We start from the raw sequence: 23,755 nt of genomic DNA, 5'->3' as shown, positions 1-23,755 counted from the left end.
AATATCATGAGGCTAGAGCCTGCCAGGGTGAGCTCTCTTTTCCCAATTAGCTACTGGGAAAGTGGTCTTGAGTGACATACAGGTAGTTTCAGATATTCAGTCAGAAATGACAGAAATTGGGAAAGGTGAGATAAATATCAGTAAAGGGAAAAAAAGATAAGTCAAAGTTGCTTAACTAAAACCAGTGATTTTATAGGTATATATATATGCAGTTTTTAAGACACTCTAACAGCTAGAATTCTGTTCTTTACAATATTGATCCTAAATGTTAAAACATTACACAAATTTCATCTAATCCCAAATCAGATTTATATCAATTCAGTAACACAGACCCAGAATGTTGCTTTAAGGCCCCAGAGAACAAGAATTACACAAAATGTGGTATTACTTCTGTTATCAGGTTGGAAAAACAGTCAATAATACAGCATAAACTCATAAATAAATACAAATAAGGAAATAGAGCTTGAGGGGGAGGGGGTGGGAGAAGAGCTAGAGCAATAGAGCCCAGTGCTCACCAACTATAGATTAAAGAACATCTACTTGGATAGGCACCAAAAAACCTTAGCTGAACGTCTCACAAGTCACAACACTATGTTCTTTCAACAAACCAAAGACTTCAGTATTTCAACGTCAGATCAAAAGCTACAAAAATGTACGGAAATATAGCTGAGAACATCAAGGACATTGACACTGTCCTAGATTCCTGGCAGAATGTGAGCATTTGTTACATGAAACCATCTAGGTAAGGACACTGCATAGCAAATTAAAACAACTTTCCAATATTTTCTGCCAGTCAGTCTAGGATGACTTCCTGACTATTAATTTAATAACATACGATGATCATTTGAGTATCTAAGCAAGAAATACCATGTAGGCACTTGAAAAATTTTCAGTATTGCTAGAGCCACTTGTGAACCCATACAGTAGCCTGTGATCAGTCTCCAAGTGCTTTTCGGGATGGAGAGTAAAAAACAGAACACCAAAAAAGAGCCAATTTATTCATCTAGGAGGCAATCTCAGCGACATGTAACCTCTGTGTAGTACCAAATGAATAGGGTCCATATTTTTGATCAATAAAACATTTAAGTTTATTTCAACAGCCTTTGAAAATTTAAGAGTTGAATACAGTCTTTCATCATGAGAATTAGGACTGATATATTTTTCTCTTACGTGATCCCTTCTTCTATAATCTTTTCAACTTTTGTGTTAAAGCCAAAAACATTAGAAAGGCTATCACACAACCTTGCTTAGAAACATCTTTCTAATTGTGATGACAGACTTATTCATGACCATTTTATATCCATATGGTCATGCATAGCATTGTCTTCTAAAGCAGACCTTTCTTGTCCTTACATTTGTCCACTTACAAAGACAGTAATCTTCTCTGAACTTTTGTTTTACTATCTCTTCTAACATGATTTCACAGGGATTTTTCCATTCTTATAGTCATCCTTATAGTTTTTTTCTGCACCTAATTCAGGTTAATTTCATCATTATCAGATGAGTAATATTGTATAGAATATTTTGAGTAAGATCCTGCCAACATGTTACAAAATGGGAGCAATGTTTTCCTGTCTGTACTGAGAATACCTTGCCTGATGCATCCCAGGATATCATTAGCATTTTCACAGCCGTGTCACACCATCGTCATATTACTCACCGATGTATTCAGATTTTTCCTTTCCTTTGTCACATACAATTGATGTAGCTTACATTTGTAGGCTCAAATTCTCATTAATCCTGAAGTATATATCTTTGTACTTTGTATTATTAAATTTAATTTAATTTCCATTGCTTTAGTCCACAAGTTCATCCGATTCTTCCACTTATTGATCTGGTCTTCCGGACTATGGATAATACTTTCCACTTTGTATCACCTGCACATCTTAGAGCACCCATTTACTTCCTGCATGAAGGTCTCTAATGAAAACATTAAACAAATCTACCCCAAGAATAATGACTGAGGAAAATCACTGTCTAATCTCTTTACAGTCTGGTCTGTTTGGTGTAACTTGTGTCACTTTCCTGTTGCCTAGCTATTCATAATTTCTGATGAATATAAGCCCATTTGAAATATCACTTTCTATAGGGAGCTGTATGAAGTGCTTTTGTAAGTCCAGATAGATTAGACTGACTTGACTATGATGATCTAATAGATCAGCTGTCAGAAAATATACATATATGTGTACTTGCAAACATATATATATGGAGTGAATCTAATGTGCTATCTCTTTAATACAATTTTGTAACTTACTCAAGGGTCTACAGAGTTCCATGGATTTGGTAATTTTTCACCAAAATATGTTCTAAGCCGTTATGCAGCACAGAGGCCTATTACGTACATACATCTGATGTACATACAGTGCTGTATTTCCTGTTCTCTGGTCAGAGAGCATTGCCATCATTCATTCATAGTACTAGACTTTCAATTTCAAATGATGATTCTTTTAAGAAATAGATTCTTCAGGGATAGAGACTAATGGACTATCCTGATTTTGTTAGAATATGCAGTCTAAGCTTGGTTTCCATTTCAGATATCCTTATTTCTGTTACATACTTCTTTTTTTTGTTGTTGGGTTTTTTCTTTTTTTTTTTTTATGATAGGTTACCATTATTTGTTCTGTATAGCAGTCACATTTAAAAAAAAAAAAATCTGAGAAAAAAATATTCCTTTGGCAACTGGAATAGAGTAACCTTGATCTTTACTCCTTTCTGAGCATGTATTAGTACCAATTTTCTTCTGTTTCCTATCCCTGCTGACCCTTTTCTATTTTTATCTTTGTCACTGACAGTTGTAATTTTCTTTAAAAAGTTCAGCTTAAATATATTTTGACTATTTTCACTTTGTTTCTGTACTTCCTTGCAATGGTGTCATAGGCATCCTTCCTGTAGATTCTTTTTCCATACCTTGTGCTTGCTTTCTTAATATTCTTTTGGACATGTTTGAGGTTGTTTTGGTTTTTTTTTTTTCATTCAGTAAGTCTTGTACTTTTTCCATATGAGTTATTTTGCCCTTCTGCTTTGAATAAAAGATCCTGTTCAAATTTGCCCTTTTTACAGAAAATAATTCTTTGTCTGTTCCACATTCAAATCCTTGTGTTCCTCATTCAAGCCAACCAACATCACCAATTAGAAGAAACTAAAAAGTCAGAGGCTTATTTTTGTCTTGCATTTCAACGTCAGTCACAGATTACTTTCTGTGGCTAATTCCGTTATAAATATACTTTCTGATCTCAAAGAATTTATTTCACTGTTTCATTTCAGTATTTGGTAGAGAGGTCTGCCAGTGCCAGGTACAAGAATATATTGTCCCTACAGTTATTATGATATCTATTTCACATACGTGTCTAGAAAATTTTACTGTTTCATAATTATGCTACTTGTTACTTCCAGAATTTTACTGAGATTATTACATAGTGAACATTTGCAATTTCATATAGGTTAAAGGAAAAACGATGTAAGAAGAAAGGAAGACATTGGAACTTTGTCAAAAATTGAATTTAAATTCTATCAAAATACATACCTGGTTTAATGATTACTTTTGACCTGATTTGAACATAACTGCTAGAAGTTTTGAAAGTTGAGCATGGCAGTTGATTAAATATCAGAAAGGTTTTATGACTGACCTTAACGTGAATTATCTTTGCTTAGTCAACTATTTTCTTTTGTTTCTAATGCTGTTATAAAAATGCTGAATTAACAGTCCATTAACATTTGAAGCTTTCTTCATGTTGCTCTGTGATGGCTAATACAGGTTTTCTTCACTGGTGTGACTAAAAAAAATGACCTGAAGGGAACATTTTGAAATCAGATGGAAAGAGAGAGGGTATTTTAGTGTGTGTGTTAATTCAGTACTTTTTGTCTTTATTGAGACTGCCAACAAAGATGTTAAATTAATGGTCAGCAGTTATGTGAAGACTTATTCTCTATGACCTAGTTTCAAAACACAACTCATTTGACATAGGCTCCCTCATAGCCAGCTGAGAGTAATGTAATGTCTTACAAATATTATTGACTAGCATCTCATTCCCACTCACAACTCAGTTTACATAGGTAGAGGGTCTTCCTAATTCATTATTAATTTCCTGAGACATGAAGTCCCTTTTCTTACTCTGTCCTTTCCTCTACACAGTACCACAGTTTCTTGAAAAGTTTTTCTTTTAGAATTCATAGAATACACAGGCAGAAGGAGAAGACATCAGGCAGTGTATCGGTCTTATGTCTTTTGCCTGTCTCTTATAAGAAAAAGGCAAAATCCTGACCGCATGTAAACAGTAGCAGAGAATTTTGTTCTAGGTGGATCTAGAAGGCAGCACTACGAGAAGCACCAATTACAAAACTCATTGCTGCAATCTAATTTTGCAACCCAAACAGTGAGCGTACCTGGTACATCTTAACCTTTTGGAGATTGAGAGGTCCTATAATAAAATAGATTTATTAAAGGTGGAAAGAAGTGAAGGGGAATGAGGAGAGGAAAAATAACAGGAAAAGGTGAAGGAGTATGGGCATAACAGAAGTCTATAAAATCATGTGACCAGTCATTTGTTTTTCAAGCTGCCAACCTGGCTAACCTACATAATACTGATGGACTACCACTACTAAATGACCTTTAAATTGTATGCTAGTATTATACTTTATATCTATTTTAGAGCTAGGAGAAGGTTAAAGTTATTTGCTTGCAGACTATACTTTAAGTTTTTAGTCTCCCATGTTCAATTACATTTTCTGAAGTACGCTAAGTTTAATAATTCATACTTAACAGCTCTCTGATGAATACACTCCATTGTAAACAAGATGTCCTATTTCTAAGCTGGTTAAAGTTGCATCTTTTTAGTCTAACATCATGTCATCTTGCACATACTCACTCTTCTGCCTGTTGCCTAGTAAATAACACGTGTCTCTAGCTCCTCAGACAATATGTATAAAAACCATAAATTTGCTCTCTGTCTTGTAATGTAAAGGTCAGTAGGATCTTTGTAGAAAAATCATAAAAATAAAAGAATAGGATGTTTCAGGAGCTATTACAGTTTTGTCCTAAGCCCAGCTAGCTTGCTTTTCTTCTAAACACAAGATATTCTGATTTTACACTTCAGCTCACATTGAATGTCAAAAGATTAGATTCTATTAAAAAAACAAATAGTAAAAAGAGAAGCTTTATTATTGACCTACTGTATGGTTCTTCATGCAGCAGGTGGAGAAAGAAGGCATAGCAACTGAAAAATAATTAGAAATGATAAAAGAATTCATTGTAAGCTACCAACGACTCCCAAGAAAATCAAAGAGGTTTTCTAAAGAATTTAGCTTATGCAGTTTTAATGGGAATTGTGCAGATAAAGTTTCATGCAATGCTTTGGTTATTTGTAGATAAAAGACTGATATGATCTCTTTCACTATCATAACAAAATATAAAAAGGTGAAAGTTATATATGACCTTTTTTTCTCTTACAACTAGATTTCCTAAGGTAGAGAGTCTTGTCACATTTCACTGTCTAAAGAGTGTTGTGCTCAGATGTCTGGTCTCCAGGGAATTTAGAAGATGAGGGAACAGTTCTGATCCTGGCCCTTAGAGGTGTTTAGCTGCCACACTGTCATTGATCATGTGCCTAAATACCTTTGAAGATCTGAACCTGGCTTCATTCACTGAAAGACATATTGTTCTCTGGGTCAATTCACTGCTGCTCTAGAACAAAATTCTTGCCACTATATTGCACAAATTCTGAGCTACTGGATGACAAATAAAAAAGCTGCTGTAGTTACAAAAAGTCCTCCCTGAGCTCCTTGAACTCTTACGTCTTCTGTTTCCTTGACTTTTTTCATTTAAATATGTTGAAAGCAAACAGTGGAACATGTGTTCTGTGAGATCCTATTTACTTTAGAAAATAATTTTGGTATCAGAGTATTGGCATCCTTTTTAATTCACTCAGCAAAAATTTGAGCAGTCCAGCTTTATTGGCCTGAATCTTGATAAATTATTTCACATAGAATATTTTTGGACAGTATGATCACCTTTAAAATTAACAATGTATCAATTTTGTCTGTATCAATTGGTTTATATCATTTCTATCCACCATCAAATTATAGAGATAAAGTGATAGAACAAAACCTGTTTTGTTACTGAAGTTGATAGCCTACCTGAGCTGCCTCCACTTTGGTTTTCTAACGTAGCAGTGATTCCTGATGCACATGGAAGATAAACTTTAGAGATATTATTCAATGAGGTAGTCTGTTCAAGATCATTAGCTTTTCCCACACATTGCTTTGCCAGTACAACTTGCTAGTGAGGGAGCCTTTAATTTCTCATTTCCAAAGGGAGGACAGATTTTTAAATTTACAAAACCATTGGGGTTTTTTATGATTGAATGGCAAGAAGGATGAATTAATTTTCCTTCCTCAGATGGAGCTTCCATGTCAATAAAGTTTGTATTTATTAATCTCAGATTAGTTAAACCATAATGTTTACAAAGATACATGTTTTACTTTAGGAATGGATTTTAACAAGCTTCAGCTGTCGAAGTAAATTAGCTGAGGAGAATATACATTCTCAAAACCTTTCCTGGTTACTTGCAAATATGGCTTCTTCCATATTAAAATATGAATTAAGTATTTGTCATTATCTACTTGTATACTCAACAGAAGGCTATGAAGCTTTCTTTTACCTCAGAACAAAGTATATTAGCCCTCCAATGTATTTATACGCCACTGTTTCATTGTGAATTTGAGAGAACACTTACTTCAAAGACAGAATGAATAAGCAAATTAATTCAATCTCTCTTTCTTTGTCTGAAACTCTATGGAACACGAGATGTATGAAATGAAAGTATTGTCAGCCTTTATTTTTGCTTTTTTCTACAACATTCCATCCCAGTGGTATGATTATCATATTAGATTCGTATGCCTTCCTAATGCAAAATCATTTTCAGAAATGCTCGTTGTCTCTTGATGCTCCCTTGCCATCCCATATACAACACTGAAATTACATTGTTGCTGACATTGGCTCAGGAATTATTTACTCCAGACTTAGGCCAGGACTGAATTCTATCCATGAGTATACTTCGTATTTTCAATTTAAAAGAAAGAAAGAAAGAAAGAAACAAACAAACACTTATTACGTAGATGTTACTATACGATTTTCATTCTCCAAAATATTGAAAATGCTCTGTTCCTCTTCAGGCCTTCATATCAACAGATGACAAAGACAGATGAATCAGCCAATGTCACAGAGGAGATCAGTGACAAAACTGGGCAGATAATTTGATATTCTGATTCCAAGACCAACAATGTCTCTTTCTGGCAGCATCTTTATTAGTAGTAGTAAGAGTAACAGTAGTATTGCTGTTCTGTTTAGAAGGCCTAATCATGGTCTGTGACCAACTGTATGAAGCACCACACAGAGAGAATTCAAAAAGATAAAACTTTCCTCTAGGAAATAGCGACTAGAGAAAGAGATGAGCAGTGGATGTATACAGGAAAGGATGAAGAATGAGACAGCAATACATTGTTTTTCAGCAAGACATTGTCATTCAGCATGGTGTCTGCATACCATTGGTCTTAACTATATTGTAGGTGAGAACAGATTGCCTGTCAGCCACAGCTTTCGTATGTATTTGCTTTACCTCTTCATGAATGCAAATTCATCAGAAGACAACAGAAAACTTTTCAGTTTCTGAAGTTGTGTTTTTTGTAGTACACAAAGGCCAAACTAAAGTAAGACAACTCTTAATACAGATGACAATAAATGGCTAAATGAGACTGATTAAAAAACATGCCATTGAAAGATGCCTCTTCTGCTTCTGTCTTGCTTTCAGTGGTAGTCAGTTGGATTTATGTACATATTCACTACAGGTATTAAATTCTAAAAGCTTCTCTGTATATATCTACCTGTTCTCAGAAGGACAAGAAGCCTGGATTGTTGGTTACCTCTGTTTATTTCCAAGGAACTGAGGCTTTTGAACGTTGAAATAACCCCACATTTCACAGTAGCTATTTGAATTAAAATCCTTTCATGGAACTGCTTTGTGCATGAGCCAAGATGATCTACATTAATCTTTGAGTCCCAATAAAGTATATTGACCTGTGCTAAGCCACAGTGAAAAAATATGTCATACCTAATATATTAATCTATTTCTCATGATCAGCTGTTATTATCAATTTTTCATATTATTTTATTTTGTTATCATATAATAATTTACACTGAAAGATAAATCATAGTTCTACCTCAAAGCTAGTTTGTCAAGGTCATGTAAAAAGAGTAGGAAACTATTAAACCTTTTTCCTAATTCCCAGGCTTTGACTTTGACACTGGCTTGTTCTCCATTCACCTTCTACATGTGGCTTTTACAAAAGAGAATGAATGTTTACCCAAACCAGCAAAACGATATATTAGCAAAGCTTTAGTGTCATATATTATCTTTTAGGGGACAGAGGATGGAAGGGGAGAGAAGAGAAAGGGGGAGACAAAATGTTCATCTTTTCACTAACCTGTTTTAAAGAAATTATTTTTTACACTGCTTGAATCTTCACGGTGTCCTTGGAGGTAAATATACCGTACTTTTTCATTGCTGTAGTTGTTTTCTGTATGTCACAGGGAAACTCTACCAGAAACTGAAGGGGGAAAAAATATGAACAAACATCTAGCCAGAAATAGTAACTGCATCAATAGGTTGTATGTCCTATGAGAGTTCCATTCATGTGTTCATTGCACATAAAGTAGGAAAACTTAATGTTTTGAGGAATAGCAAATTTCTTATTAAGATTGTCACTTAGATATTTAATCTCTCTCCTTAATAGTTCTTTCTTTATATTTGAATAAGAAGATGAGACCAGGCCAAGTACTGTAGGCTATTGGAAGATATTGTTCCACAGGATGGAAACATTATTAACTGAGAGGAAATTGTATTCCAGCAGCATCTAGTAAAATGATATTATTCACATCATTAGGTCATGTATGAAGCAATAAAAACACCAGGAAAGCTTGGTACTCTTAATCTCTCTGTCATTTTGTTGCTCCAGCCCCTTTCCATGTTAATAAAACCTCAAGCAACAGCAAGAGAACAGATTCCCAAACAGGAAGATTATGATTCATTTGGATTGTATCTACAGTCATGGAAGTCAGTAAAGCTACAGATGGTCACACAGCCTGAGGAGAGGTATAATAATTTGATTTTCATAGCTTGGAAATTCTGTATGTTCTTAATTTTAGGGAGAAAGAGGTTGTTGGTTTTTTTCCTCCAGTCAGTATTACAACATTGGTACTTCAAGTGTAAAACTTTTGTAACACTCCCTGTATTTAGCATGTGCACAGAAATGATCTTTGTGAGCAGGGGTACTGTTTGTTACAGCAAGGTTATGTGTACTATGCTGATAGCCAGTAAGTAGTTTATGCCATTAAAAACATCCTATTAAGCTACTTGCATTACCATTAAAAGATGCAGATTGTGGCTTCTAGAAAAGGAAAGTCAGTAGGAGAGATTGTGTAAAAAGAAAAGGTATCCAGCTCAAAGCAACAATCTGTCGTCTTGATCTGTAACTGGTCTTGTATCAGTCTGCCCTAACAATGTATAAATCTTGACACCTCTTGAAAGCCATAGGGAGATCTGCCAAGTACTTCAACATGATCAGGATTTCACCTAGCATTTTTTAGGTGCATCAGTAAACACTTCTTTCTCCATATAATTTCAACAGTGCGATAATAATAAAATGTTTTGGTCACTAAGGAAATATAAAGACATTAAAATTCAGACTGACCGTTCTTGTCAGACTTGAATGGTCTAATGTGGCTTGAATGTCTGGCTGGATATCACACTTATCCTAATTGATGAGTAGTTAGTCTCAATGAGAGGAAAAGCTATCAATGTGTTAGGGGGTACTAAGGCAGAGCAATAATTAAAACACTGCATTGAAAGTCGGTGCGTATAGGGGCATTTTGTACTTGTGCTGTTCTACTTTTGTAACTTCTCCCTCTTTTTCTGTGCATCAAGACCACGATATAAATAATGATGATAAAACTGAGCTACAGGCAACAAACCTTGACAATTCTAAAATTTAGTTTTGCTAAACATGTAAAAATTGCTGATAGTAGTGCCAGAAAATGACTATATTTTAAAGTTGTAAGATTAGACCCATGTCATGATTTGAATGGTGTTAATAGCAGCTTAACTATAGTGTTTGTGAGCTTGCATTTAGAGAAAGTAACAGATTAGTTTCACTGCAGTCTGTTGATGGTATATTTAGCTTTTTCTCCATAGCTTCTTGACATCAGAGAGAAGGGACATCTCAGGACTTTCTTTTGTGCTATTAACAGAGGAGAAAAAGGTGGGTTTGAAGTCAAAACCGAAGAAAAGTCAGGATATACCTGGCTGGTATGTTTTTTGACCAAAGAAAAAGAAAAACAAAAAATCCAATGAAAAAAAAGTCAACTCATCCCTGTATTATCAACACTGTTTCCAGCACAAATCCAAAACAGCCTATACTAGCTACTATGAAGAAAATTAACTCTATCCCAGCCAAAACCAGCACAAAGCTTTTCACCAAGAATACCAGTTTTAACAATTAAAAAAAAAAAAAAACCACCCCACCCCCCAAAAAACCCAAACAACAAAACCAACAACCTCACAGGTCTCAGGTAGCATGACCTAGGAGTCAAGACCTAATCGGACAGGAATAATTGAATTGAATGACCTAGTAAATAGTCTTTTAGCCTTTGTGAGGAGGAGACCAAGATTTAATTCCCTACTGTGTCTAACTTAGACTTATCATGATTTTGCTTTTACGTACAATGAAAAGAAATTCTGACTTTGGCAGAGATGGTGGGGAGTAGAACGAGAAAATAAAATCCTTGACTTTTTTCTAGTCCTGGTTCAGCATTCAGCTTGCTGTTATGATGCACAATAGGTTTATGACCTTAGTTAATCAACCAAATATTAAACTCCATTAAATTTTATGCCATTTCTAGGAATAGGAATTTCAATGTGATACCATTTTATTATAAAATAACTTATGGCTTTAAAACACCATGGAAATAGCAGTCCTTGCAACACTTCTAAGAGCTTCTGAACTATTTTGGGTCAAAATATGAATACAATTTGCTTTTATTGTGGGGGCAATCTTAAAAGTTTTGCCTTAGTCTAAACTGTATTTTTCTACATCAGATATTAATGGGGATAGACAAAGTTTCTGAGAGTAGGGTTAATTTTTTCGGATACTCTCTGGTTAAATAAGGTATTTTAAAATAAATAGTATGTGGGTGGAATGTTTAAATATGCATGTAATTTTAGGAAATATATGTTCACATATGAGACAAGAGAAGAAGCATGTATATGATACACCACTGTGGCTTCAAATCAGATTTTCTTCCGATTTCCAAGAAATTCCTATGCTGTTTTCTGCTTTCATTGTGTTTGATTAGATACATAAAGATTCCATAGCAATCTTGTGCCATATAATGCTGAGGTAAATCAAGTTTTTCAAACTGATATATTTCTGTCTGCAGTTGTATGGTCTAAGGTTTCACAGATTTTATGTACCACATTGAAAGATTTTTTTTTCTTTTGTGAGAAATGATAAACTATAGTCACAAAGCAAAGTATAGCATTCATATGTGGATTTTTTTTTTTTTCATTCCCTTCCTCTAGGAAATAGATTATTCCTGTTGTGTGCTGTGATTCTCCTATTTCAAAGAACAAAACTGCAGGTAGATGTCTATAAAACACTTCTCAGTAAACAATACAATACGTTTTTAGCTGCATAGATACTGAGCAGAGGAAGAATTCTTGGTGTGGAAGAAATGGTGCTGGGGTGTAAATATATCTTAGGATATATCTGGGAAACTTAGATATACATCTGGGAAACTTAGTGATGCCATAGTTAAGACTGCAACTTGTAGATCTCTGGTTATCTTGTAGATCTCTGGTTATGTTGTAGACTTTTCTGTTTCTGTCAAATAAATAAAATGGCATTTCTATCTTTTGCAATTCACTTTTAGAATCACAGACCAATAAAAATATACTTGACCCTACCTACCTATCACTAATGAGGTGAATACAATGTTGTCTCAAACTAGTATTACTCTACGTAGATTCTAAAGTAGAGAAAAATTCTACATATAGAAAAATAAAATTAGCCACATGACAGGCTGCAACCAAGAATTTAATACTAGATTTGATATAGATAATTGTGTTTGCTTTTCAACTCTTTAATGATCTTAAAAGTCAATGTAATTGTACACTTTATAGTATATTTATTTCTTTTTCAGAATGACAAACTACTACTTTTCTTTATATCATACAAGAATACTTGTCCATAAAAATAAGATGCTGCCATTTTATATTTCATAACATGCTTTCATCCAAAATCTCTAAAAAGAAAAAAGGACAGGAAACATTTTGTTATTGATGAGTGCCAGCACCTGAAGGGTAAATAGGATAAAATAACTGAGAAAAGACCTTAACTTTAAAGGGAAATGCCTATGAATCCCACCCCCCACCCCCCACCCCCCCTTCAAAACAAAGAAAACAACAAGGAAAAAGGAAGCAATTTTTTTTTCCTTAATTCTTAGCAAGAAGGAGAGGTTTCAGTTGATATCATCAAATTTCATGAGTCCTGCAGTGATTGTATTAACCCAGCCATCAGAATTAGTATGCTTAGGAAGGCCTGTGTTATGTCTTAGTGGGGCTATAACTTAGCAGAGTAAGTACACTAAGTTTATTCTTTTGAATAAAAAATGTAAGTCAGAATGGCCGCTGTTTAACTGTTGAATTCAGTAGATTTTACACTGGTCAAAACAGAGTAAGGAGTCTTGCCTTAAATCTTCTTCAAATGGGTTAACTTTACGTGGACTTTTTTAGTAGCACTCTTAAAGCCATATGCTTTTCAAGGTGCTTGGAAATCTCAAGTTAAAATAAGCCTATTCAATTGTCATATGGTTGAAGGAAAGAGGTGTTGGTATTTCACTATAAAATGGCAGTGGTTGCAATGTTTGACACAATTTTAAGGAGGACTTGTGGCCTGGAGCTCTTCAGAAAGTTAAATAAACAAATAAATAAAATGAGAAGTCTTGTTAAAAGGCCTTTCTAATTAATTTGCTCAAATAATTTCATAACCTTTCCAGGACAGAGAAAATATTTCTTATATTTTACACTATTTTGTCAGTAGAATATACTTTATGACATCAGGCTATGTAATATATATAACACTCAAACAAAGAATTTGAATCAAATTATAAGTTGTGAAAACCTATAGTCATGGTAATTTATGGAGAGCATTAGACAGTATGTGTATTATGCATACCATATGCATACTACAGTAACATCTGTCATCAAACGTAAGGGATTTCCACCTTTCTTACTGCAATAATATAATCAGTAGGTAAGCATATATAATGTAACAACAAATTTACTCGATTATTTCAGAACTGTGCAACAAAAAACATATATGCAAGATTTTTTATGGCATTAGAGTAAAGCGTATTTCTTTCCAAAGAAAACACACACACACAAAAAACCCCTAACATAGTTTCATAACAGGGGAGCTTTTTGGGTTTTTTACAGACATAGAAGGTGGAAAAACAAGGGAATTGTGCTGTTTACTCTAAACCACATTTAAATCTCCTTTGAGTGTTATGTGCTAAAATCAGTATTTTTGACACCTTAATCCAGATGCATGAATGATCTTCCCACAAACAACAAAGAGATTAATAAAAACCTGTTCTCTCAGCACCTTGCTGATTTAATACCTGCTTAACTCCTGCAGCATATCTCACTCTCATTAAACTGCATACACGTGGTCCATTTTCTTTTTTTTTTTTTTTTAATTTTTTATTGAAAATCTTACAGATATGACTAAAAGTCATGGGCAATATCTTTCAGTTCCATTACAAAATCTGTCATATATATATATATATATAGCTATATATATATATTTAATACAACTAGAAGCAAATCTACTGAATTATGAAACAATGATTGTCTACCAAAATGTAACTCAAATTAAATATGTTGCAGATGATTAAAATTATTTTGTTTTCTCTGATGGATCTGAAGGCCACTTTCACATAGTTAATTGATAATGCTGGGCTGCAAAAATTACAAAGCCTTAATGATAATTTCCCATCTCCCAGCCTGGTGTCACCCATACATTAGAATTTTAGTACAAGGATCCTTCTTTCAGAAAGAAGTACTTTTAGAGTGAGCATCGTCCTCTATGGAGTACCTTCTATTCACAAACACAGCGCTGCAAACAATTCTGTATGCCTCTCAGTAATTGCAGGCAAGTCAAGTCATTTCAAGTTAGGTACAAGCAACAAAGTTTGCAGGAGCAGAGTATAATTTAGGAACTCATCTACAGATTATCTAAACCAAAACAATCTGAAATAATACTTAAAACCACTATTTTACTTTAATATATGCCTTATTATCTAGTAATAAATCATGAAAGATGAAGTATAAATATTGTCAGAATCATAAAAAAGTTGTCGTATTCTAAGAAATCCTACTTCAAAATCGTACAGTATTTTAACCAACAGCAGTTGTCCTTCTGTTTTGGCACTCCTGAACCAGCATAGAAATTATGTGTAGTGAGTTAATACCTTTGGGGAAAAATACTTATGTGCAGCAGGATCTAAAGATGATTTCTGGAGTTAATAGTATTACATTGCTTAACATAAAGAAATTGAAGAGAGTCTTTTACTGTGATTCATCAGCAGCAAAAGAGAACGAGAAGGAGAAAAGCAAGGTGTTTAGTCTTTGAAGTATATAGCACGTTTAACCTTGAAAATTAAATCTTGCATTAAAGACACTCCCAGCTACCTCTGTAGTCTTCTTTCCAAAAATTCAATGTACAAATATTTTATTTAAATGTCTCAGACTTTGTAATGGCTCAGAAGAACAACTGCATGTCCTTGGAGTTGCTCTCCTTTCTGAGAGATGAATGGCGGGCGAGATTGCTTTACTGTAATTTCTCCATTTCCATGCTTCATTTCCTACATTTATCTGAGACTGGAGAAAAATCAGCATGTTCCCACAAGTCTAATACCATGAGGCAGTAAAATGGACCTGAATTTAGTGGAGATTTGAGCTCCAAAATAAATATAACACTTTATGTCAAATAATAATAAAAAAGGATAAATTCTCCTGTACAAATCAGAAGAGATAATAAAAAATAGCAAATAGATAGCAACATCTTTTCCATACCTACATGGGCATCACAAAACTTTTCAACCATAAGAATACCCCTCCATATTTCTCATTTTATGTGGTTTGTAAATTACTTCGGTAAGTTGATGACAAACATTGTGGAATTTCTTAGTACAAACAGTAATTTTTCATAAAACTACCGAGAAAATTACAGAGACTTCTAATTTAATAGCTCTGAGAACAAACAGGGACAAGTAAAAAAATTATCTACTGGGCTTTTGTTTGTTTTCATGTCTGTCCTTCTGTTTTTGGCCTAGCAAGCTGCATGCAACGCTGTAAAGAAAATTTGTTATAAAAACCTTGCATCTGTAAATCCTATATATTGTAATGTTGTATTGAATTATATATTACATTTGTAAATTTATTTCTTCTTACACTTATCTCATACCAGAGACTCTGTATTCTAGATATAGCAATACTGTGAAGGCGTCTACAGAGTATCATTAGCTCATTGAGGTCACAGTGCATGACATACTCTTGAAAGTGAGTTGCCTCTGCAGGTATCTGAGAGTTGCTATCTATTTGAACGTGGCTGAGCATTTCATTTTATCAAAAATGCCACCGAACGCTCATATTCTGTGTGGTCAGTGCAGTCCCTAGGACAAGTCTAATGAAGATATGTTCCACCAAGGCAAAAAAACCTAAAAGGTTAAAAATGGAGAAATATTTACAACTTTCTTCAGTCTGTAAGGTTGAGTTTTCTGTTTTAGCATTCTTCAGTGCATTTTCAGAGAAAAGTTCCAAGGCTATGAGTATAAGCAGTCTGGTCCAGTCCCATACATATCCGCAAGCCTTTTAAAACGAGGGCCCCAGTCACTGAGGTAATCGTAGTTCTGGTCAGAGTTTGAGCTGATCGAATCTAAAGAACTGAGTGACTCTGCCACCGAGCCGTTCCCCTCAAACGCGTACGTCTGCAGGGAGTCATAGGGTGGCGCGCAGGGGTCCACGTCAGCTTCTTTTAGTCTTTCCCAGATAAATTCCCTAAAAATGACATTATCTGGGATGCTTTTAAAAGTTGGTCTGCTCAAGAACTGAATCTCAGGTGTCACATCCCTTCTGGTCTTGGTGTCTCGGATGATGTTGAGGTTTCTCAAGGCAGCCATGTCAAAAGCCTCGGTGTCTTCTTCTCCACCACCCTCATCATCATACCTGACAATGTTCTCTCTGATATCTCTCTCTTCATCAAAAATGAGGGGCTCTTTTTTCCGTCGCCTCATGGTGACAATCAGCAAGACAAGAACTGGAACACAGAAAGACTGGAGTTTTAGCAATGCTAAAGTTTCCTCATATTTTTCCTAGTGGTGGAAATACTCATTAATATATATGGCAAAGACCCAAGGAAATAGCAGGCAATTTATGCAGTTAGATTTGAAACCTAGCAGGTTCTGAAACAGCTTTTAAACCATAAGCTTTTTAGATGTTAAAGAATCTATTTCCAAACCCATTCTGGATTAATGTCTTCATCTCTAATTCTATATCCTACGCTGTCCACTAAATATAAATTTTGGGACTGGTTCAATCTGACTATTACAATCTGACAGCCATGAAATAAAAAAAAAGACCTTTTCCTGAACTCTTAATTGCCCAAGTGATAAAAGCACATTCATAAAGTAACTGAATAGAATTTAACAACCATGGTTTGGGAAGTGACTGAATTAAACTATATGGCCAATCTCTGCTGAAAGAAAAAAAAAATTAAAATTGTAGATTGGAGAACACTGAATTGTTAAGCAATGTGTAAAATAAGACTGTCTTAGTTCATGGATTAAAAGTATCTCTATATAAGACCTCACTTCCCTATAAAGAGCAAAGTACTGTACTTGAGGTTTATGAATTACATCTAATAAGAACTGCTAGGCTGAAGTTTATTGGATCAGCCAGTGCTAGAAATGTAATTTTTTAAAAATTTTAATCCTTAGAGTTTCTTTCAGCCTGAAAGCTAATACTAAATTGCAGTGACAGCCAAAAGAACTGGGAGAAACTAACTCAAGGTTCCTTTTGTTCAAATACAGTTTTGGCAGAGAAACATCATTGCTGACACACAAAATATGGAACCAGTAATATGAATATTGCACCCATCTGTGGGACATGACAGAGTGTGAATCATCCTCGTAGAAAATGATTAATACTATATTGTAGCATCTGGATAATATTTGCTGAGTTAATGATACTCCTAGAAAATAGCAGGCATCACTATGACTGTAAAAATAACATTATGTTGAAAAGTAAGTGTCATTCCACATTCAATTAATCTCTTCTGATTTTATGTTTATTTTTAATCTTAAGAATATGTGATTATATGAATTCACATGTCTAAGGTTTACAATCTTTACTTACAGTACTTTGATATGCCAACTAAATGCTGCAGAAACATTGGAAAAGCAAAGCTGATATAGATAAAATTAAGCTTGAGCTTCCCTAGGTAGTCTCAAAAGTGGCCTCCATAAATTGTGTGTTGTAGGACTGCCATTCTTGAAAGCCCCTCTTTTCATGGAGGAATTTTTAAAATCAATATCAGTCTAGTCATCATTAGGCATGATTTAATATTGGTATCACTTGGTTCAAATAAAACAGTCATTCAGAGACTGTACATGCAGAAAACTGTATCATATGTCTATAGACGTTATGGTACTATTTGGAATTGGCTAAAGCATCAGATTTAGATTTAAAGGTGGACTTTCTGCAATTCTTTTTATTTTCCTTTGGAGCCATGCATGTCTAAAAATAAAATTGGAACAAGTTCAATTTTTTTCTAAACTTTTTGACAAATATATTAGGCAATATTTTTTCTCCTTTTTTCCATAGCTACCAGGCACACATCTAATGATCCATCTACTAACAGATGCCTTGTGACTCTATATTACTGTGGCATCAGCATCACTCTCTCACTTTTTTGCCCCTGGCATCTCCCTGATTCATGCTTTATGTATTGAATTCAGAAGCCACTAGTTTGGGGCATTTTGCTTTGAACAGGATTTACATAAGCAGTTTGACAATATAAGATTTTGACCTTTAAAGTTGCTTTTGTGAAATTTCAAAACATTCTGATATTTATATAATACAAATTGAGCTGTAAATTATACAGCAGAGAACATAAAATTGTCATCAGAGACAACAATTGCACTCCACTCTTAATGTTTTTCCTTATTATAAAAGATATTTTAAAGTGAAAGACAAATTAGCTTGCTGACAGTACAAATAGACATTTAAGCCAAGATTGTTATTGACATAACTTTTTAATTATTATTTAACATTTACTGCCCCAGTTTTTATTGCCATATAAGTAAGCAGCTAATCATTTCCTTTACTGAAGTGTAAATGCATTTTCACACCACTGTCCCTCTTAACATACTTCATTTTGAGAGTTAAATACCTGCTAATAAGTGAAAAATATGAAACTTAGTAGGCAGATCTGCCTAAAGGTACAAAAAAAATAGAGTTACAATGAATGTTTTATATAGTATTCCTTGTACATCTCACACTTGCTTGAAGCCAAGAAAAATATGGAGTCTTTCTAAAGGTTAAATATTTTAGCATTTAGATGGCTTTATGAGATTATTAATTTCTAGCCTTTCCAACAGCTATGAACAATAAAATTTAACTTCTAAATGAACAAAGCTTTAGCTGCATTGCAGGAACTGCAGAGATGAATAGAAGCCCAAAACAAATTTCACTGATATCTAAATCAAGTGCAAACGCTTTTAAAGCTCATCCATTTCTCATTAAGTCATGGTGGATTTTTTTCCCCTACATTTATCACAAAAGCAGAAATTAAGTCAGTAATTAGTGACTGGCTGAACATCTAGAAAACCTAATTTTATGCTTTTTAGAGAAGAAATAATACAATGGAAAAGCTTTAGGGACATACGTATTGCACATTGAGGCCACTAGTTTGGCTCCATACCGGTACACCGAACTTATGCTAAAGAGATGATTGGGCAATACTGATTTTATATGTGATTTAACAAAATTAAACCAATTGACATTAGAAGTAACTAATTATAAAGACTAAATAACCAGAACTAATAAAGATAGATCTAAACTAATATTTTTGTTCTGATTTACCTGAATTGTTAGAAACGTTGATTTTGTTTAACAGGTACAATAGCCAAAAGAAAATGTCATTTGTAATTGTATTAGCTGTGGTAATTATCCTTGTGTCAGTGTAGATGTAATGATAATATCACTAGTTTCAGTCCACCTAAATCAGTCTTTAAACAAACACCTTTGAATACAAGAGCGGATTTTTGCTTTGCCATTTTGCAGTGTGCTTTATGGAATTATTATGAAATTTCCATTTTGGTATGATCTGGTAAAAAGTCAGCTTTAGGTCACCTGAGCATATTTCTCTGTTTTAGTATTAATCTCTCCTTTTGTACTCAAGGCAACTGCAACATAATTGTAAGGAAGCCATAAAAGCCCTGAGACAACCTGAGGGAGAAGACTACATGCAGAGCTATACAGTAAGGGACAGAGCTAAATCACAAGCATTATCATGCTGTGTATATGCTACACCCCTAAGCCTGGTGCTTACTATAGCAGTAAGCCGCAACAGCTGCAAGCAAATCTGCACATTGGTTTATGCCTTAGGTGTGTCATGATTCATAAAGCTGAAGATTGGAGATCCTCAGCCATCTAAGCAGCACACTAATAACCTATTTATTTATACCTTGCAGTTGCCAGTACAGTCAGATGAGATTTGGGGATTACAGAGGCCAAGACTCAGGAAACCTGCACTTAATTCCCAGTTAACAAGCTTCATATATAACTGTTGTTTAATCAGTTTGGATTGATATTTGCAAAGTGACTGTGATCTTTAAATGCCCACACTGAGTGACCCTAATAGGGTCTATAACTTTCAGAAAACAGCTTCTGCATTTCATACTCAACCACCTTTTAAATTACTTAATTTGGATACCCCCAAATTAGAACAGTTACAGATTTATCACTTTTACAACCACAAGACCAAAACCCACACATACTACATAGTCACATTCTGTACACATTTGACCTATTTAGAGAATAAGATCCTTATGACTAGGACTGTTTCTTCTTGTTTATGAATCATACAATTATATGTGCTGATTTAATTGGGTTCTTGTAGGTATTGTGATAATAATAACAACAAAATCCTCGTCTTTCAACTGAAAAAATAATAATTTAAATCTGTATTTTGAAGTTTAATCAATGTGTTATTAACTTGTATACTCTAGTACCACACTAATAGGAAGCTTTCTTTAGTGTTTCTAAGAAAACAAGCGGTAGTAATAGATTATATTGAGAAGTATGGAAGATAAAAATCATGAAAAAGCATTATGTCAATCTAGCTTTCCATTGTTTCAATACAAAGAAAATCTTTAACCTCTCAAATACAATTGGGTTATCTACAGGTGAACATTCCTTTTTTGTATGATTTTATGTACACATTTTATGCTAAACACTTGTTACAAAAGCAATTATTGTGTCTGGAAGATGCTAACTGAAAAACAAATTACCTTGAATTAAATTACCGTATAATTTTCAGAGGAGTTAAAAAATTCCTACCTACTTCTCTAAAAATTATGTACAGTCTAAAATGAATACAAACTAGCTTTTCATATGCTTTTTATAGAATAAATTGCAAGCACTTTTTTTTAGTTTTTTCCTTTAAAACGTAGCCTCACTGCAGAGTGAATAATTATAAAGCTGTTCTAAGTAATTAAGAAAGTACTGGAACTTTTCTGTGGAATAAAATTTAGAATTAATCTCCATCAGTCAATATGAGGAGGGAAAAAGATTTTGGTAAAACGTTTTTAGCTTTTAAAAATCATTTCAGTTTGAAAAAATAGTCTATACCATGTTATATGCAATTATAATGAATTAGGACGATTTAGTAACATTCTTCCTTCTTAGCATCAGTGAAAACATTGTGCTTATCTGAAATTGATTGGTTGCTTAAGTAAAAATAACAACACTAAGAAATCCCACTGAGGCAATCTGAGCCTTGGTCAAGACAAACAGTTATTTATTAGACAAAGGGATGTATGGGGCAAGAACAAACATGAAAGTACATCATATTAACTTTAAGAAGATAAGAGCTTGTTAAGAATTCAAGATAGTAGTGCCAGAATGCATGTATCCATGACATTTATGCAAATCCCATGCCTCCTCCGCTTTACAACTGGCACTCACATTGAGATGACATTGATGAATGTGACTGGATTTGCACTGTGTGTTAAATCTTGGGTCAGAAAAAAAATTTGATCCGGTAGCCTGTCTCCTCTTTTCACTGATAAATTCTTACAGAAAAGCGTGCATCCCTTCGTTCCAGCCCCAGAACCACTTGCCAACAGCTGAAGCCTATTTTTTATGCTGTGCTAGTGGATCTTCAGGATTTTTTCTCAGGAATGGGTGTGAACAGAAAAAGGGAAAAAGGAGAAAGTAAATTCCTAGCAGTACTACCATTCAGCTGCTCCCAGAAAATGTCTTCTAGGAACAAATGAGAGAAGAGAAAGGCTCTGGGACCAGACAAGCAACAACATTTGACTGGGGTTTCACTGGGCAGCAGTGATGCTTAGGCACCTCTTCCTTGTGAAGACTGGCACCTGGCTGGGAACAAAACAGCAGCAGGATACAGTCCCGAAATGCGGGGCTCAAAGCCAGGGTTAGCATACAAACGCAGCCTAAACTGTGCCTGCAGCTTTGAACTGTACCCAAAAGGAACAGTTTAGATTGGAAGTGATGACAGCACATACAAATGTCTATTTGGATAAACAGTGGTGATGCGTTCAGACAGCTGAATTTGGAAGTCCAATTCTTTGACAAATAAAATCAATGGTAAGGTGGTCATATGCAAGATTCCTCTTCAGTGCACAGCCCCATTATTCAAACACTATGTTCAGACAGCTTATCCTCAATTCTTTACCAAATGCTTGTTTGGCACACTCTAACAATGACGGGAATAAAAACTCAGGTTTCTTGATTTATTGGTTGTATTTGAACCCTGGTGTACGAGTAGAATAAGCAAGTTACTGCCTGGTAACATGCTGTGTCTCCACTCAGTGCTCTCCTTTAAGACATATGGCTCCTATTTAAGAAAAGTTTATGCCCAGGCCAGGCTGCATTGTATCTACAGTAGTTTCTTATGTAATCTTCAGAAACTCCCTTTTTATATATAACAGAAATGGTGACCTTTCAATTTGGGATGAAGTGAATTGCGATTGTTACAGAACTTTTCTTCTCAAATACATTGGACCAAAGTTTTAAATGGTTGTTTTTCCACTGATGCCAATGCCAGTTGATATAAGAGAATCTTTTGTATATCTTTTTGAACTCTACCATTTAGCTTCATGTCCAAATAAAGTTCATTTGGGTGTATAAATGGCCTAGAAATGCTACTAGAAAAATGGTATTTAAAAAATGTTCATTAAAACTTTTGGCAATCATTCCCTTCCATTTCTCCTTAAACCTAGGCCTAACCATGTGTTGAGTGAGTTTAAACAATCTTATGTTGTTGGGGTTTTTTGTCACAAAGATGGAAAGCTCTGGAAATGCCACCTCCTATAGATAGCTACTGAGTAAGTCGGTTGGGTTCATTGGAGAGAAAATGATTTTTCTTACTCTGTAACAACAATGCAAGAGGATTTCCTTTTTTGCGTCCTTTAGAAATATTTGTAGCACAAGAGACATTTCCTTCTAATGGTTTACAGTGAGGTGAATCAAAGCCAATACGAAGAGAAATCTACACATTGTTAAAATACTGCCATGAACAGAAGTGTGGACAAAAGTCTTTTGATTTGACCTATTAAAACTACTTGGATAACAGCGACAGATAAATCACCGCTGGGATTACACCAACCTGAGGAGACTATGGTCTTCCCCTTTCCCTTAGACTGGTATATACAGCCAGGGAATAGAAAAATCTCTCCATTGATAACAACACTCAAGAAAATTCTTCTGTGCCAAATTGGTACCCTTGTTAATGTGTGAACTTTCTGACAATAAGCGAAACTGCACTTTTCCTCACCTGTATCCTGCAGGAGTAAAGAGGATCCTTCATCTTTACTCCTCAATTTGGGCCTTTACTACTACCACCATGTAGCCATTTTGTTTAAGGACTAGGCATGAAATGAGAAATGCTAACAAAACTAGGAAGTTGACACTGTTGCACTGTTTTCCACTGTCTGTTATCTAGTTGCAGTTTCACTGCACAGCATAAAATCCAACTGTGCTACGAGTTGTAGGAGTAACAAAAGATCATTTTGTAGATGTTCAATTAAATATGATTCCCATCAGTAAATTACATCTGTTGTATTTTCTGAATGTCTTTTGTTCTATGCAAATCAATAAATGTTTTAAAATAGTTATATCTCTGAAAAAGGGACACACACTGATACTGGTTATATGGTGAGTATGCTAAACCAAATACTTCCATAAACTGCATTGTCTATCTCTTAAATATTACATTTCATGCACGTGATCTTTTTTTCTTTTACTATAATTTCATATATGTGTCTGGAGGCAGCTAGACAGAGTATCTGAACTTGAAAATTCCAAACTAAAGATTTGGTGTGGCTCATGATACAAAA

General features: G+C 34.5%; 1 protein-coding gene across 1 annotated transcript in view; it reads right to left on the bottom strand.

The window, feature by feature from the left end:
* Nucleotides 1-15,934: 15,934 nt before the first annotated feature.
* LOC127029986 (cadherin-7) overlaps nt 15,935-23,755 on the bottom strand; it is a 71,177-nt gene continuing 63,356 nt past the window's right edge. The window contains exon 11 of the mRNA XM_050915882.1: nt 15,935-16,428. Coding sequence (XP_050771839.1) covers nt 15,935-16,428 — 494 coding nt within the window. The remainder of the gene's footprint in view (nt 16,429-23,755) is intronic.

Source organism: Gymnogyps californianus, chromosome 2, assembly GCF_018139145.2.
Source record: "Gymnogyps californianus isolate 813 chromosome 2, ASM1813914v2, whole genome shotgun sequence".
In the NCBI taxonomy this organism is placed as follows: Eukaryota; Metazoa; Chordata; class Aves; order Accipitriformes; family Cathartidae; genus Gymnogyps; species Gymnogyps californianus.
Note: the sequence above shows the minus strand (reverse complement) of the source record. Positions and strands in the feature narration are given on the sequence as shown.